Below are 14,713 nucleotides of genomic sequence, written 5' to 3'. Positions count from 1 at the left end.
ATAACTACCGGGTAGTACTTGTGATGTGCAGATTTTCATTAAAACTACTTTATATTTCACTATTTTAATACTTGGGCATAATTGCTTTAATAGTACCTAGTATTATTTTGTCAAGCATATTTGATAAAAAGAGTGAACAGAGGTAGTACAATAGAATCTATTTAAAACAGAATACCTTCATTTTTGTACAGGTACATTTAGGTAGGGGTTAACAATACGCAATACAATACCATTGTGTTTTGATAGGTATTCACCTGAACTAACCAGCAAAGCATGACAGGCACCTGGACACTTGACAATACAACCCGAGAAATCATTCTGCTCTCCTGTTTCACCATTTGCATTACTCTGACATGCGAGATCCTCAAACACACTAACACTTGACTCCATTTTGTTCCAAAATTGCAAGTAATCCATAATACCTACCAGTGTAAACAACGCAAAGTCTCCTTATTGGAATGCTATAATGAATATTGGAAGGGAACTGGTTTTCTTTTTTTAAATCTGACATCATTAATAATGCAAATTTCATCGATTTATGCATGTCATTGAGCTATTTGTATAACCAAAAAACCAAAGTTAATGATATTACTTAAATTAGAAATGGACAAAAAAAATTGTACTAGAAATCTACCATGCTTATTGTCAAAATAATGAAAATATGGTATTTCAATGAAATAAAACATACAACTGCAGCATTTTTTTACATTGTACTGTAAGCAGATACTGACTATATAGGCTTGTATTACAAAGATACTCAAGAGGCTGCGGATACCAGTACCCCAGGATGAATAGTTATGAAATGACAAAAATATTCACCAAAATTAGAGAATTAAAGATATCATCACAAAATGAACAAATCCAACTTTTTCACCCCCAGACTTTCTTGCCTTAATTTTTCTGCACTTTTTTCTTATAATCTTCAATATTTCTGGAAATAAATCCTAATTTTGAAGACAACAGACAAAATTTTAATCAATTTTTACTTTTTACTCAAAAAATGTTGGTTATTTTTGTCCCAATCTTCGGAAGGGAAGTGCAGACTATAAACAGGACTATTTTTTGAATTTGTGATGAAAAGAGGGAACTGGTTAAGAGAAGTCTACTGAAGGTACATATACACCAAGTATAAAAGCAATCAGGCTTATAGTTTTCAAGAAAAAGTTGAAAAAAGTAGACGCGGACGATGACGACTAACAATCTCTCATATGATGGTCTTCGCTCAACAAATTCAACCAGCGGAGCTAATAAAGTTGTACATAGTATACATAAATTCTCTGATTACTGAGAAACCACATCAGCTACATGTATGTGTAGCCTCATGTTGAAAAACACTTTGTTTTTTAAAGACAACAAGCAGATCATGTGAAGAATGCAATTATTCACGATGATTCAAACTTGCAGTGACCTAGCCAACTCCAGCAAAGCAGTCCCAAATCATCAGTAAACTTATCACAGTGGGCATTATATATTTTTTTTCATCGCCGCCTACTCACATAAATTATTGAATGTTCTTTTACTTTTTGAAGCACTGAGTGGCCCACGCTTGATACTCTGTAGCAACCTACGTGGGATTTAGTATACATTGGCGACAGTATTAACTTTCCATGGGTTATGCAACACCTACAAAACTGTGTTTTGTAGTTGGAGCTGAGCCTTAATTTCGCTAAATTTATTTTTTGCATTCAAATTCAACTGAACCTAGAAGTTCAATGTTAAATTTGCTCAGAGCGATTACTGGTTGTTAGGCCATGACTGTTGCTAGTGAGACTCAATTCCTTTGGGGCAAGTTTCACAAGATTAAATAATGTATACTGGTAATTTTGGCTGAAATAAGTTATTCTGCGAGGAAAAATTCAATTTACATTATCAATCTAATGCTTTATCTAATATAAACACGATATTTGAAAGTCTATCAAACACACAATGAATATGTATGATTTGATTATCGCTCAGAAAAAAAGATAATTTTTATACAACATTTTAGCTGACAATCAAGTCACTTGGTTTCAAAACGTTTATGATGTCATACATAATGAAATGTAATAACATGCTATTAAAATATGCTAATTTGGCAAAAATGCTTTTATTACTTGGTATTAATTCAATGGTACATGTACAATGCAAATTATTTGTTGTTTGATTGAACAAACATTTTTTTCTACTGTTACAAAATATAATATCACATATAAAATCACTTATAGAGATTCAGAGAGCACGGTTTTATTGCATTACATCGACATGGGGCAACCCACACAAAAACTGACACAAATATACTTTTTAGTCCAAAAATCATTCCACCCATAATAAGAATTTTGCGATACTACCTTGGACTACACAGGAATGCTAAATACTGCATAAGACATGAATTAATATGCTTGTATTTATTTTACCCAGTGTTGAAATTTTATTCCACACTTGTATCAAAATACATATTGCGAGAAAGTCAATGTATTTTTGGACACACAAGAGCTTTAATTAAAATTTATTGCCAAGAGACCATTTTTTCGCAATAATTGTACCATGCTGTTACCAGAGCAACCATGTACTGTGCTGTTTTAACCCCGTAGATTTGTTACCACGAAGATAGAGAAAATCTCCATAAATGTCAGAGTTGACACAACAGTAGTAGGTACAATTTTTACTAAAATAAAAAAAATGTGTGAATGATCAAAATGAGGAGATGAACCAAAAAAGATGAGATTACCAGCTAATACACTATTACACAGATAACGCAGATAAATAACACAACATTTATCAAAAAGTCAACAATTGTAAAATGTGATAATGTAAATGCTGAACACTGTACAAGTCCCCATAAGCTGACACATCCATAACACAAAATAGCTGACATTATGTCAATATATGATTATAAATAGAATCCTGATAATGACTTCAAAAAAAGTTGGAGTCACCAGCTGATTTTTGTTTTTTTTGTGATCGGCGAAAATTTTTTATCAATAAAGAATATTGTTCCGACAATAGACATATTATGCCCTATCAGGGATCAAAATACCCCTGGTGCACACTGCACTATGCACATAGATTATCAACTAGTGCAAGTAAACTCAAAATATAATGTGCACGCTGTGCATGCAGAAATTAACACAACATTTTCTCATTATATTCACTAAGCCTAAATTAAGTTCAACCAACATTGGGAAAAAAAAAACAATTCTTTCGTGATTGTATCAATCGGGAACCTGTAAATTTTATTTAAACTTTAAAAGTAGTGCATTTCACAACAAGTTAGTGCAGGTAAATTTCAAATTCAACATGCACACTATGCATGCAGGGAAAAATTCCATTTCAATCCCTGCCTATCTAATTATACATTACGACTGATGAGGTACTGTTTGCTCCCTAGAATTATTCAAAAAATCTTGATTATATGTCATTGTTCTAAAAATAGCAATTTTTGTATAATATTAGATAAATTTTTTCAAAATACAATAATGTATCAGAAGAATACTCTTCATGTTACTATGGGACTAAAGCTTCATGATTGAATATAATAAAGCAATGAATATTAATTGTTACGCGATTTACGACCAATTTCAGCTTCTAACTTCTAACATAAACACATTGCCTGCTGGTGAATTTTTTAAACAATAGATATCGGCAATTCGTTATTTTCTCTGGAGGCTTTCAGCAGTTGATGTATTAACAGAGCCACCATCTAGAAGTTTACATAGAAGATTTGGTACGCTACCGATATGAGTAAATAATGTATCATCATATTAAACTATCAACATGAAATGTATTTTTAGATTGGAAAGTAACATCCTGTTGCAAATACCAAACTTTATCAACTCAATGTGTGATCTTGGATATGCTGTCAAATTGGAAATAAATTAAACATTATATTATATTATAAGTATTTCTAAATACGTCAGAGTTCTTTTACTAATCAATCAATGTATACATGTACTACACGTACACCAAGATATTATATGTCGGGTAGAAAACGACGTAACATATGTCTGAAATATCCTGTGTAAGTATGTTTCAATATCAGTTGTTTATTACGCAAATGTTGATTCTCTGCAGTTGTCAAGAATATTAAAAATAACAGCTCAGCCACGCAGCCACTGCTCCATTCTTAAACGTGTTATGACTCCCTTGTGATCAGTTATCATCTGTTACTTTGTAAGCCATTCAGGAGAGTTGCATCATCATATATAGTAGGGTAGGGCTTGCTACGAGGAATGTCAATTTTACACCTTCCAAATCTTGCATTTAAGTCACTATTTATTTTATTATTGAGTGTTCAAGATGCAAGATTTACCAATCAGCCAGTATAAATGAGAATCTCGGTAACAAGAGCTCTCAGTCTTATAAGCGACGGTATTGATTCCAATTTGATTTTATGCAAGTGACGATTCAAAACAAAACGCCTCCGCAATTACACAGCAACTGATCGCGCCTCTCTTTCGAGACTAGAATCACATTTCGACACATCATGATGGAAAACAGGATGAAGAGTACAAATGAAAATGACTTCCACTTGTCAAAAGTAAAGCTAAAGGGTAATTCTATTGATCTCTCGCAGGAAAGAACAGCTTCTCTGGTCATTAAAAAACAATTAGGCTAAATTTGGTATTTCCGGTAGCAGTGTAAAACATAGTTGAACTCTGGTGACCTTGCCCTTTGTTGTATAATATTATTTCCTTTATCATAGTTTGTTTCAATATGAATATGCATTGTCATAATTAATTTTGAATCAAAACAAGTTTTAGGATTGAAACAGTAGTGGGAAAGTGAATGTCCTTGATTGATGTAAATATCTTACAAAAACATTGGCGCCTAATTTGTTCAAATTCAAAGTAATTCAGATATTTTAGGATAAAAACAAATGCCTCATCTCAGAAAAAAAGTGCTGCATTTAGACGTGAATAGATTCGTAAAACATGCAAGATAACAGAAAATCTTAGCTGGCTTTTGCCCAAGTATTTTGTACAGGTGTCTGTCAAAAATTAATGATTTACTGAGACAAATATGAACTGCCTTATTATATTCATTATGTGACTACTGTATTATTTTAAAAGTGAAAAAAAAAGCCTCTAGGAATAACTATCATGTTGCAAGCTCTGCTTTGTATGCAAATCAACTCAAATAATTAGTTGGTGTTCAGTGGAGGGAGAAGTCAACAGTACTGTTGCCTCCTGAGACCCTTCATTTTCAAACACTGCAATCTTGTGAAGCGTATTTTTACAATAAAAGCTCTATCATTCTGTTCTAATGGCTGAAAAAAATTCCGTGAATTTTGATTTTCAAAATTTATATATTTCAACACAAAAATGTTTTGTCGAATGAATTATATTTTTGAGTACAATTTTCCTTTCAAAATGTGGATGCAACGTTTTGCTTTTTATGTATTTTTACATTGTTTTTGTTTTTTGTGTTCAATGATTTACTTCATTGAACACATACAACAATGCATATTCCCACAGGGATCAGCAACCTTTGATTGTGTATCACCATTTTATTATTTTATCAGATGTTCTCAATTTTTGCATGATATTTTTACACAGAACATCTGTTGTTTGAACTAAGGGAAGATTTTATATTGATGAATTAGGTGACTAAGTTTGATAAAGTTTGGAATAGAATTAGTAAAGTTATTGTGCACACATTAACAATCACTAACAACAACAACGCCGCCACCCATGCCAACAACGACGATAGACATTTTCCCCTTGATATACCTTTCTCTTCCATCTTTGATGATAAGGGCACGGTAAAGATACTGCAAATAAAGTGGGATTTTGATTTTAAAATGTCAGATTTCTGTAAATTTGCATGTCTACGATTACCCAACAAATTCTTGAAAACAATGACATTGAAACCAAATCAACTTGCATTGCTGCAGAAATTCAACATACATTCAGAACAAGACACCACCCAATGGGATAGTGTCACAATACTCAAACTCAAGACGTAAATGTGTGAAAAAAGAGAAGAAAACAATCACCATGTTAGACCTTGCAAAAAAAATATTTCTGGTCAAACCTTTTTTAAAATGGGATGGAAGGGAGATTTTGTTTTTCTGTTAAAATAATTTACAGCTCACAAATAGTACCTGTTTCATTACTTCATCAAACACTGTAGTGGAAAAATAAGTGAGGTCTCTTAGTATCAAAATTATCCCTCGAGTTCTGTGTAATGTTCAAAAGTTACTTTACTTTTTATTTTCTTTGTACGTATTTCAAGGATAACCATTCACCCTGCAGTTATCCGCTAATCATTGGGACAAGGATAAAAAAGCCACTCATCTTAAAGCGAAGGGATCGTCACCTGTGCACGTGTACATGTAGGAATTAATTCCTAAAGGAATATAACATGATAAAAGTGCAAAGGTATCTGCAAGCATGCACAGGTGACAAATCCCAGATTTAATTTTGTTTTCAGAATTTTTTTCCCTTTTTTTTTCATTCATCAAGTCTTCATCTCCTCCACACATACATGCACACCCACTAGTGTACCATCTCTGTAGGAATCATCAAGAAATGGAATCTCAAAAATCAAGTTGTTAAATCTTCACGTGGCTCTAGGTTACTTCTGAAGGCACAAATAAAAATGTTGTTGTCTCCCGTCTCCTTGGATTTCACACTTACTTTGTTACTCGTTTCCTTCAGCAAATTGCAAATTTTTTAATGTATGATTTTTTTTCATTGAGTAAATGATATGTCAAGGAATGAGTTTACTACAAATGACATGTCATATGCTCTCACACAACAGCAATTGTGTGTGTGATACCTCGCTTTTCACTCAGTGAATGTACTCAATTACAAATATTTCCCTCTGACAACTGTTTACAATTAACTCACATTACCAGTAATATAATTCCAAATACAGATTTATGCAAAGGAGATGATATATTAACAAGATCTCAGAGCATCAGACGTTATTTGTCAAAAAGGCAAGTACAGTACAAATACAGTGCATGGATTAGCAAACACAGTAATGTAAATTGACAAACATGAATAACGTAATTTGCACCAAACACAATGCATAATGTACAAATGGGAATTTCTGCCGAAGTAGTCACGCTCGCACGCAAGCTACCTGACTAGAGATGATGAAGATACAAATACATCAGTCAGAACAATACTTCAATTAGAGCAATTTGAATCAACAATCATGTAATGTACTTTACAGCTACACACCGGTATACATGTATGACATAAATGAACTCTGAATCAGTCAAATAGCTCTACTATTTGTAATCCAACACAACTGATACTGAATGATCAATCCATCAAAAATGTAGATCTGCCTTATTATAGTCATACATGTAGCATAGATTAAAATCTAATACACCCTTCATCTTTGACAACATTCATTTCATCGGTTTTGACAAGTGATATGATAATGAAATACTTGTATCCAGAGGGGGCATATTCAAGCCTTGATCACCAGTAGCCAAAATTAGACTGCTACAACATACATAAACATAAATCATGTCAATTTATTTCAGAATATATACTATATGTGACTAAAGTAGAAAGCCTGCCATCTCAAGGAGATATCTATGTAAACTCTTAAAAAGAAACGCCAAAACATGTGGTGCTACTAATATGCTAGTGAATGCTAAAGGAATATTGGATTACTCAGCATATTCATTTCACAATTCAATGACAGGTAAACACAAAACAAATGTTCTTTATTATTCATCAGAAAAAACTTTGACTTGATTAACAATTTTTGGGAAATGCTTATACATGTACCAGGCATAGAGCAATGACCAACATTGTTGGGAGCACATACCAGGCACACAGAATGGGTCAATATTGTTAGGAGCACATACGAGGCATGAAGCATGAGGCAACATTGTTCAGAGCACAATCCAGGCATGAAGCAATGACCAACATTGCTGAGAGCATATGCCAAGCACAGAGCATGAGCCAACATTGTGGGGGGAACATACCGGGCATGAAGCATGAGCCAACATTGTGGGGAGCACATACCGGGCATGAAGCATGAACCAACACTGCTGGGAGTTCATACCAGTCATGAAGAATGAGCCGACATTGTTCAGAGCACATAATGTACCAGACACATAGCATGAGCGAACATTGTTTGGGACACATACCAGACATAGAACATGAGCAAACATTGTTGGGACACATATCAGACATAGAACATGAGCGAACATTGTTTGGGACACATATCAGACACAGAACATTGTTGGGAGCACATACATTGTACCAGACATAGAACATGAGCGAACATTGTTGGGAGTACATACAAAACACAGAACATGAGCCAACATTGTTGGAAGCACATACCAGCCAACATAGTATGAGCCAACATAGTTTTATTAAATTTATAGATAACATGGAGACAATATTCTCACATACACTAACATGTACGCAAAAGATTTCTGTGAGTCAGTAAAACAAAGGCGAAATTTTGCTGCAGTGTAAAACAGTTTTCAGTATGTCTAATTTCAGTCTGGGAATTCTTTCACCAAATTAAAATGAAAAATCAACGTTTCAGGACAGCAAAACTATTTTTCCAAGAGCAAGATGAACGATACACTGTGCCAGTAATACATGTACAGGTACTATCAATATATTGACTCCCAATAAACCGTGTTCTTTAGTAGACAGGAAACAGCTGCAAAGGTCAGGCGTTCCAGGAACTCTATACTGATTGGTATTTGGTGAAAAAAGAGATGTAGACTTCCCCACTTTATATTATTTTAGGAAGCAGCAGACTCATAAACTTGCACTACACCTGTCCGAAAATAACGTCCTATAAACTCCCAATATTAACCCCTTTGAAATATTAATAAGAATCCCCCCCCTCTGAGAGAAACAGTAGCAGTCTAATATATTGGCATTAAGTGAAGTATCTAACTTGCCATATATACAGAAATGCAGGCTTAAAATAGCGAGGCAATTTTATTGCAACAATTCTAATGATTCAAACTAATCATTTCCCCCCATAAATACCATTTTGAGTTGATAATAAATACGATATTCTCATGTCAGTAATTACTCAACAATGGTAATATAATTTGATGAAACCATCATAGATTTGATAGCAACCAGACAATTTATCCCGTTTTACACATTTCATCATGTTTATCATTCATTGGGCTATGACAGCTTGATCACCATGGAAACACTTGGTGCTTTTCATTCCGTTGTCATGTTTGCAATGCTTTGAAAAAAAGAACTGACAAATGTGGCAGCAAAGCGTATTGTACAATCAGATCAGGTTTAAGATTACAGTGTTCATCAGTTGGTCTATTATTAAACAATCTTTCTCAATCCCTGAGATTACATCATGGGACACCATCCATCATGTTGTTCAGGTGTAATAAGTCTTTTAGTTTCCCCATTGTATTTTTAATTCAGTAAAAAAAAACATAGTTAAACTATAGAAAACCTTGATTGCTAGTGAACTATAAGAGAAAGTAAGGAATGTATTAATATACTATAGAGTGAATTGCAAACAACATGGACGCCAGCCAGCCATTTTTGATCCGATCAGACAATGGCTTCACATGGATGTGATGGTGTATACAAAATACTCCTTATTGTCACCAATATATCCAAAAGTGCATAAGCTAGCTGTACCATGGATTGATCAAGTTTGAAAAATAATTTTAATTAATTTTTCTTGCCACAACAGACATGATAAACCAAATACCTTGGCATGTTTTCTCAAAATGTGTTGTGTTCAATGCAAATTCCATGTGCACGCACACACAGCATAAAGAAACCCTAGTTAAATGAAAAATAAAAAAAATGCACTGCGACACTTGATTAATTTTCACTGCTAGAAAGACACAGTTTTACAAAATTCAATGGCACTCAGTGTCGTAGGACCCTATACTAATTTATGCTAATTATGCAGTTATGGGTTTACGAAATCGAGAGAAACATTACCCTTCTTAGAAATATTTTTTCAATATAAACTTTCAGTCATTATTATGAGTTAGGCCACACCGACTTAATTTTATGGATGACATCCGTGCACGCATTAGTTTTCGCCTGTTCTCAAAAAAAATAAATAAATCTCCGACGATGAGTCTCCACAGAGCAGTTTTCTGCCTGGAATATGCCGACTCATATTGCCACAAAGCGCCGGCTTGTCGTAAAACTTGTTTTAGACTACCTCAAAACGTGCCAATTTTGTCGTAAATGAGTCCAATATGGCGACCACGCTACCAACGAAAGCAGAGGAAGCTCCTCGGCCGAAGTCCGCGTTCGAGGTGTAGAAAATTTTCTTCTTATTTTTTTTTTCATTTTTTTGATTCGGATAATTTGCTTGCACACACAGTGCAATGTTTTGTTAGTTATTGTCATAAAGTAGTGATATGTACATTCCGCATTGACTTGTACTGAAAATGGTGTTCATGCTGTACCTTGAATGCAGTGTTCTGACTGAAGGTACTTCATGACTGCATGTACTAGAGTTTGTCTGAAATGGTTATATCTGTGACAGTAATACAGTACGAGATGTGTACATCAACATGTGCCTCCTACAAATAAAGACTTCTTGTTTTGTTTTTTTGATATACTGTTCTGTGGTTCAATTCGTAATACCAGCTACTGTCCTATGGTTTTAGCAGGATTTTTTTTTTTTGCCCTCTCGCATTAGTTTTGGGGTCTCCAGAGGATGTCATCCGTAAAATTAAATCAGTGTGGCCTTATTGTCATTGCACCATTTGAATAATTGTTATCCAGTTGAAAATTCTCATATTGCAGCAATAAAAACAGTACTATAACACAATTTGTTTTTTTCCACATACTGTTTGAGCACACAGAGACTGACATTTATTGTGCCAATTATCAAATTTACAAAAAGAAATATTTAAGACAGACAATATAAAGGCGACCTCTGTGGCATTTTAATACACTATAGTTTAGCCATGTGTTCCACAATGCAGGGATTTTTCTAGTAAAAAAAATGCAAGAGACAGCACTGCAATTCAACGGTGCCACCAAGTGGGGGGAGATAGGATTCTCCCTACTGGGGGTGTAGAGTTTTCAAAAAATCTGAGTTAAAATGGAGCATTCCATGGCTTTCTTGGGGCCAAAATTACTATCAGACAGGTCACAGTTGAAAACTGTGGCCACATGTGATCCCTGGTCAATCAGAATTTTATGGTTGCCAGAGGATCTGCTCCCTAGGGTAAAGGGGCGCATGGCCATGGCATGAGGGCACTGCGCCCCTGTTCCCTTGTTTAAAAAAATCCCTGACAGTGTGTGAACCAGGCTATAGCTATCATAATTGACTGGATTAGAAGCCATACATGTATCCTATCAAGCACCCATCCTCTACTTTAACACAATTTCTTTCTTCCCTTTATTTCGTTATTTATCTGACTAGTCATGATACATTGGTCCCTTTTTGTCGGACTTGTCTTTTTTTAACGTTTTACTATTCCTACATTATACTCAGCCATTACTCTACCAATAATAGTGTAATATATATTTCTGGACTTTTGTGTTAGTTGGCCCTTGATTAGTCGCTGCCCTCAATAAGTCATGATTTTTGCTTGCATCCCAACACCAGTGACTTAGCTAAGGGCCACTGTAATATGCTAATGTCACGTGAATTTTCTGAGATTGTGCTCGGCTAAGAGCCCACTCCTTTAAAATCATGATTTTACAAGTGGAGGTCACAGATCCCACTAACGTGGTTGAGTATGATATTATAAGGCTAAATGAAAGCAACATGTAGAAATATAAATAATAAACTTTAATACAAGATTATTAAAAAGAGTGGGTTTATCTAACTCTCGGATTATTACGATTGCAGAGGCGTAAGCCAGGCACCCTAAAGGAAAAGCAAGCTCATAGTTAAATATAGGCCTACGTACTCACCTCATCAACAAAATCTGTTAGATAATGACTGATTATTAACGTAAATAATTTAGTTAGTATGGTAATACAAGATGAGATGGGATGAGAAGTTTGTGAATTTAATTTGACACACAACCACAAATAATCTATCTGGTCGGCAAAGTATTAATACACGGCGTTGATTGGTGAAGAATACCCTATCATAAATCTGATATGAATTGATACAAGAACAAGTTTGACAGCTGACTCTATGCAAATACTTTCACCTGATCTTATATGTAAACTCATGTGACTTTCTGTATTACTTTCAGTGACATTCGGTTTTATGTCTACCTGCACGATGTGGTTGTTTATCAATTTTCCGAAAATGCTTGAGATGATGAGTGGAATTAAATATTTCAGTTCATCATGTTTTAATTAATAATTACTAAGCTGGTACCTAACAACTTATTTCTACACAAAAAAAGGATAATTTGACTACATACACAACTTAGTGAAATGTATTACAATCATCAAAGTGAATAAATGTTACCACGAGTGTCTTTAGATATATTGGACTAACACAATACTTATCGATTTTACTTTCGACGTTTAATACCTTCTGACTCGGTGGCCATACTGCTTCAAGCCCGCCTGCAGGATGCAATGTTCACTCAAAGGTGTATTGTGTGTTGTAATATAACACACATGAAGTCAGACAGCGATTTGCATGAACTGCAAAAGTGTAATAATATAATTTTATATTCATAATAAATAAAAATGTGGCATTTACAAACACTTACCCACTGCAGGAGCATCGTAGGAATCTCCGAGTAGGATCTCTGGAGCGGAATAGGCTAAGCTTCCACAAGACGTTTCGAGTTTTTCGCCGGGTAAGAATAGATTGCTAAAGCCAAAGTCTGTCAGTTTAACAACTTTTTGTTTTTCAAAAAAAATAACGTTCTCGGGCTTCAGATCGCGATGCACAACATGTAATTTGTGGCAGTACGATATGGCCCGAACAATTTGACGAAAATAAGTCCTTGCTGTGTCCTCGTCTAGTCCACATTCATGCCTCATAATGTAGTCGTACATGTCACCTCCATCGCCAAGCTCCAGTATTAAATACAGTTTTGTATGTGTTTCTATAACTTCGTAGAGACGTACAACATTCGGGTGTTGGACTAGTTTCATGCAACGTACTTCCTGGAAGAGATGAGCTTGGGATACTTCATCTAGTTTGGTTTTATCGATGACTTTGACAGCTACCTTTTCGCCGCTGAAGACGTGCCGAGCTAGTTTGACGATCGCAAAGTGACCCCTTCCTAGAGTTTCCTCGAGATCGTAGTTACCGGCGATTTTGCCATCGAACGAGCTCCTGTGGCCTAGATCGTTCATGCTGGAGTTGGGGTGCTGTGATTTCTATATCGCTGGCATGTATGTGGTAATCTAATGTCCGTTTCCTACAAGGTTGGGCGGAAAATGAATGAAATACTTTCACATGAACTAACGCTAAAATTTCACAGTGATAATTTCTAGCAAGGACAACAGTGAGTACAAAAATACAATTCTACGCATACTGGCTGCGCAAGTACCGACTCAGCTATGCACCAATATAAAGTGTGTTTTGATTGGTCTAAAATTGCTCCATTCGATTAATCTAAAAATACTAGCCATTGTGCGATGTCGTTATGGGACGTATTACAATGACGTCAATGGACATGCTAAAATATTTGCATAAACATTCCGGCCTGCAGTCTACCATACGTGCTGTCGTACGTCACACTATACTAAAATAGCAAAACGTTGCTATTCAAATTAAATTACGGATGTGAAAAATACATTATTACAGAAAAAACGGCGTGTCAGTAGAGTTAAATAGTTTCGACTTTTGATGCGGGCTCAACGTAGTGCTGTATATCACACCTGCCTGAAAAAAAAACGCGGGTGTACGTCTCCAGGCAAACCAGACAGGTGTAAACCTCTGGCTGGTACATAGTATTACATAATGCTAACATATATCACTCACTGATAAACCGAAACGCATTCAGCAGGGAAAGCTTCGATTTTATTGTTATTTATGCTTTTTTTTCGAAGCACTCAGAACTCACACAGCGGTATCCCGGTTTTGCTTTTGGGATCGCACCATTGAACGAGAGGGGAGGCGGGTCTTGGCTGATGGTCTTTTACTATGACCCCTCCAAAAAATGAGTCTATTAATAGCGTACTCAATAAACCAGCATTGAACAAATTAAATTAATTTTAATCTTTATTAACATCGTGTACTCCATGGAGTTTAGATTACTTACAATATAACAGTATAAACATATCAAAGCTAACTGTAAAAATTACAAGATTGAATAAACATATAAATACTGGATATAGAATTATATGTGACGTGGCATTTGTGAAGTTTGAACTTGATCGGTCCAGCACATTTATCGTACTCGTTATTATACTACATTATTTGTAGTCGCACTCGTACATGATAAGTAAAAAGTGTAGTCCTTTCTTAACTATAGATGGCGCACTATTGTTTACCTTCAGCTGCATTCAAGTTACAGTTTGAACAGGTTTTATTTAATTAATTCTTCACGCTTAGAAAATTATTGATTACAGATTAATTTAAGTAATTTTCTGTAGTAAAATTAGACATGTCTGACTTAAAAGACCGTAACTTAGAAAATTGACTTAAATGTAATATTTAAGGTAGAGATGCAGTTTACCTGCCAGGTATTTTAATTAGTTAATTAGGAAACCAAGATGACCTCCCTTGTCCACAAAACTATATATTTTCGGAAAGCTTATTGTATTAATTTTTAATTTTTTTTAGTATTCTTTTATGGACACTGTAGTTTGAAATATGCACAAAAATGTGTTTTTTTGTCAAAAGTGATTAAAAAAAAATT

At 34.8% G+C, this 14,713-nt stretch overlaps 1 protein-coding gene across 1 annotated transcript in view; it reads right to left on the bottom strand.

Annotated features, from left to right (window-relative positions):
- LOC102808617 (uncharacterized) overlaps window positions 1–13,338 on the bottom strand; it is a 39,222-nt gene extending 25,884 nt beyond the window's left edge. The window contains exon 1 of the mRNA XM_085500184.1: window positions 12,608–13,338. Coding sequence (XP_085356310.1) covers window positions 12,608–13,202 — 595 coding nt within the window. The 5' untranslated portion in view covers window positions 13,203–13,338. The remainder of the gene's footprint in view (window positions 1–12,607) is intronic.
- Window positions 13,339–14,713: the final 1,375 nt, after the last annotated feature.

The sequence above is a fragment of the Saccoglossus kowalevskii genome, chromosome 6, assembly GCF_978046115.1.
Source record: "Saccoglossus kowalevskii chromosome 6, keSacKowa6.1, whole genome shotgun sequence".
In the NCBI taxonomy this organism is placed as follows: Eukaryota; Metazoa; Hemichordata; class Enteropneusta; family Harrimaniidae; genus Saccoglossus; species Saccoglossus kowalevskii.
Note: the sequence above shows the minus strand (reverse complement) of the source record. Positions and strands in the feature narration are given on the sequence as shown.